This window comes from Lupinus angustifolius, unplaced genomic scaffold, assembly GCF_001865875.1.
Source record: "Lupinus angustifolius cultivar Tanjil unplaced genomic scaffold, LupAngTanjil_v1.0 Scaffold_401, whole genome shotgun sequence".
NCBI classification, from domain to species: domain Eukaryota; kingdom Viridiplantae; phylum Streptophyta; class Magnoliopsida; order Fabales; family Fabaceae; genus Lupinus; species Lupinus angustifolius.
Genome location: NW_017727812.1, coordinates 324,437 through 328,584, shown reverse-complemented (window position 1 = coordinate 328,584; position 4,148 = coordinate 324,437). Strand labels below are relative to the sequence as shown.

The window sequence follows — 4,148 nt, the reverse complement described above, 5'->3', positions numbered from 1 at the left end:
AAATAAGCCACATGTCAAACACTAAATGAATTTAAAGAGATAAATTATTTCCTAATACGAGGAAATACTTTATTCTCGATGTTTAAAAAAGAATAAAAACATGGTTGATAATATGAGATTACTTATAATTTCTAGAATATTAAATAACTTTTTAATAATATGAAGAGTAAATGAAGAAAAGTAAAAATAAAATTCTAACATAAAATAAGAAAACATAAACAAAATTAATCATATTGCTTAAGTAGTATAATTTTGAAAATTAATAACATTTTTAATAAAAAACATGTGTTTGTTATACTTTTCCTATACACCTTTAGTCTAAAAATTATTTTATACAAATCATTATATTACATATTATTCATTTAATTATTTTTATAAAAATAAAAATTAAATATAAATGATAAAGTATATTTATATTTTTCTTGTCTACTTTTATAATTCAACCGACTTGGATTGTGTGTCGTTTCTTTGTCTTTAAGCAAGAGCCAGATTTGTTTATTACAGGTGCGTGCGTTGGTTCACGTTTGGAGGCATTTGGGAAAATGGAAGGTCCTCCTGTGAATGATATGTGTTCTGTCTGCCATGGCAATTTCCACACTCCTTGCCAAGCTAATTGCTCTCACTGGTTCTGCGGTATCTATCTATATATCTTTATTATTTATTTCAATCTCAGTTCTTAGATCCAAATATCAACCTCAACCTAATTTGCATTTTCTACATCTTCATTATTAGATTAACCCCTCTTGTTTCATAAACTAGAAATCACACTTCACACTTAGCTCCTGAAGGAGAAGAGAGAGTAGGGTAACTTTTGATACAACAAGGATGTCATATATAATTAAGTCCAAATTCTAATTTTGTTTTACAAGACTTTCACTATTATTTGACTGCTTTCTTTCTTCAGGTACTTGTATTATGGAGGTGTGGCACCATGGATCATCTGTCCAACCTTGTAAATGTCCATTGTGTCGCCGTCCGATTACTCTCTTGGTTCCAACTCAGGATTCCTTAAGGCAGAATCATGACCCTGAAGTTGCTCAGGTTCTAAGAAAGATTGAAACATATAATCGTTTGTTTGGTGGCCGTGAAACTAATCTTCTGCAGGTACTCATATACTGTCATCTGCTACTTTCTGTCTTCAACATTTCTTCAGTTACTCTATTTTGGAACTTGATATTAAAATTGTTGTACTTGCTATATTCATAGGTATTTATGAGTTTTGAATGTTACTTTATGAATTTTGCTTGTGTTATTAGTTGACTCTTTAGATGATTTTTTTTTTGACAGAGACTCCAAGATCTTCCTTTTCTTTTACGAAGGCTAGTAGGAGAATTCTCGGATCCCCAAAGATCCCTTCCTCTTGTGATCAGGGCTCGTGTCTATATTGCAGTTAAGTACAACTATGTATAGGACGATAATATCTTAAATTCCACTTACAGTTCTGCAAATGAGTAGTTAATTGTTAAACTGGAAACAGTTTACGAACACCTAATTTATTTTTATTTTTTTTAATTCCCTGGAATTTTTATTCCAATCTTGATTGGATTTTAACATGTTTTACATGGTGCCTTGTGGAATAACTCCTTTGTTACTTGAGTTGCATCATTTTTCATTTCTATAATTTTTATTTATTTACAAGTCACAACATCCTTTTGTAGACATGTATTCTTCAAATTCATTGAAAAGATTGAACATTGGATAAAGTAGAAGAAATGCACTATGTGAAACAAGACGTCTTTATTTGTTGGCATTGTTTAGTCTCTCATATGGCTTCTTATGACTGGAAATATGGTCAGAAATTTTGTTTTATGATATACATATGATGTGTGTATAACTATACAAAATGGTGGTTCAGTATTTACTATGACATCATATATAGTCAGAAAGGATACATAAATAAGTGAGAACACGGAAGTATAATGCATGTTTTCTCTTTTCTCTCATGGATTAGTATTTACTGTAACACATATATAGTGCTTGATTTCTATGTAGTCCTTAGTAGCAAATGACTAATGCAATTATCATATTGAACCCTATGTTGTGATTTCTATCTGGTGTCTGAGGGATGATTGGTTTTGTGACTTTTGTCCTAACTCTCTAGAGACCATTTTAACAATAAGCTAGAGGTCAAAATTTTGTGGAACAGTGCAGTGATTGCTACTCTGGTGCATTTGTATCTGGTTGGTGAGGAATGGTCAGATTTTTATGGGTGTATCGGTGCCTTTAGAAATTCTCTGGGATAGAATAAGGTTTTAGGTTTTTCTTAGATGCTCCGCCTATGGTCTTTCTAAGGGGTTGTTATTTCAAATCTACATCGTGATTGGGCTGTTTTTGTCCGTTGTTTTTCTTGAGTTTTATTTGTTTGGTTCTTTGTATTTTTTTCTATTTTCTTTGTAATTTAGACTGTGGTGCTTAATAGAGTTAATGCTAATCACACGTTGCAGGTTCGCATGCTACATATTTTATTTTTCCTGATATGCCTGGACCTTGCTTAGAATCAGTGTTACATCTGTTCTTGCATTGTTATTGCTGTTGGTTCTTTCTTGAATTCATTGTTTGGCATTTTTTGTGAATGTTCGTGGCCCTATGTCCTACAATTTTTTGATGATTTACTTTACTGGCTTTGGTAGAAGTACAGTAGCTAAATTTTGTGGCATTGTGCAATCTAAGCTACACTTTGGTTCATTTGATTTCCTGTTTGGTGTATATGACTTGTTTCTATAAGTATGTTTCTTTGGCATAAGTATAACAGGCTATTTGAGATTAAGATTATAGTGACTTCTATTTGGTATTCAAACATATGGTATTTTAAAGGGGATTTGCCAAACAATTAGGTTGAGGGATTAGGCAGTTCTGCTCCATTGCTATTTTCTTTTTTCTTTGTTGTTTCTTTTTTCCTTTTATGATAAGATGGATCCAGTGATGGCAAAATGAGCTCAAAATGTTTTGCGGGAATGACATATAAATTTAACCCATTTGCCTGCCAAGCCCGCATGTATTTCTATTAGGTAATGCGGGCGGCTTGTGGGCTTAATATAAGAAGAAGACAAATTTAAATAACTTATGATGTAATGTGATTGATGCCCAAAAAAAATTGTGTTGTAATGTGATTTGTTCAACTTCATATTTTGTTTCTCTTCAACAGCTCAACTACTTGATTCAATTTCTTTTTATGTTGTTGTATGAATTTTTTCTTTTTTAATTATACACCAATGCCCGTGGGCCGCCTGCATGTCTGTGACCTCGTTTTAAAATAGGCAGGATATGTAATTTTATCTATTAAGACAATGCGAGTATTCCCACACCTACTTAAATTTTGAAGGCTTTTGCTGGCACGGGCTAGATCGGTCCCTAATTGTCCAAATTCTCTGTAATTTCTTCTGTCTTAATGAATTTGTTATTTGATGGAAAGACCAAAGAAAATAAGTATTATTCATGTGTGGGTCCTCACTCTCTCTTTTATGCAGATGATACTAAGTGCTATATACGTCATCAGCCCTATTGACATCATTCCTGAAGGTATTCATGTTCCTCCATAAAAATTTTGGTTTATTGAATCTGTTTAATTGTTCCAGTAACTATATTACTTATGCATGTTCCTCCATCTATTCATGTTTTCTGCAGGGGTATTAGGAATAGTAGGTCTCTTGGATGATCTTCTAATTGTTCTCATCTGCTTCCTGCATGTTGCTACCCTTTATAGATCAGTACTCTTCCGCCGCCACGGCGGTTCCTGAACTATCTTTATGTGATATTACAGGTAAAGTTGGTGAAATGAGTTTATACTTAGTGATTTGTATTGTGGCATTATTTTTCCATATTGAAAATTGGAATGCCCTTTTGTTCATAGACAAAGTTCTTTTTCAAATATTGGACATAGAGAAATGACACCATAAAATCAGAAACTCCCTTCAAATTTCAGAAGTTCTTGTGCCAAAAAACAGAGTTTAATTGGTGCGCATCAATGAACTGATGCCAGAATTGTGTTAGGGAGGGGGCGATTACTTGCCGAGTCAGGGTTGTGGTGCACCAGAAAACCAGTTCTACTAAACGGCACCTGAAGTTGAGCCAACCTTAACTATGATAATCTGGATTATTAAACCCAGATTGATAGTCAAATTATATTTGTATTATTAAACCCAGATTGA

The 4,148-nt window shown here is 33.0% G+C and overlaps 1 protein-coding gene across 1 annotated transcript; it reads left to right on the top strand.

The window, feature by feature from the left end:
- The first annotated feature begins 469 nt into the window (after nt 1–469).
- Nucleotides 470–3,924, top strand: LOC109341211 (E3 ubiquitin-protein ligase RNF170-like). The gene is made up of 5 exons (XM_019579063.1): nt 470–633; nt 905–1,104; nt 1,288–1,389; nt 3,468–3,519; nt 3,625–3,924. Exons 1-5 carry the CDS (start codon nt 543–545, stop codon nt 3,735–3,737), a joined length of 558 nt encoding a protein of 185 aa, XP_019434608.1. The 5' UTR covers nt 470–542; the 3' UTR covers nt 3,738–3,924.
- Nucleotides 3,925–4,148: the final 224 nt, after the last annotated feature.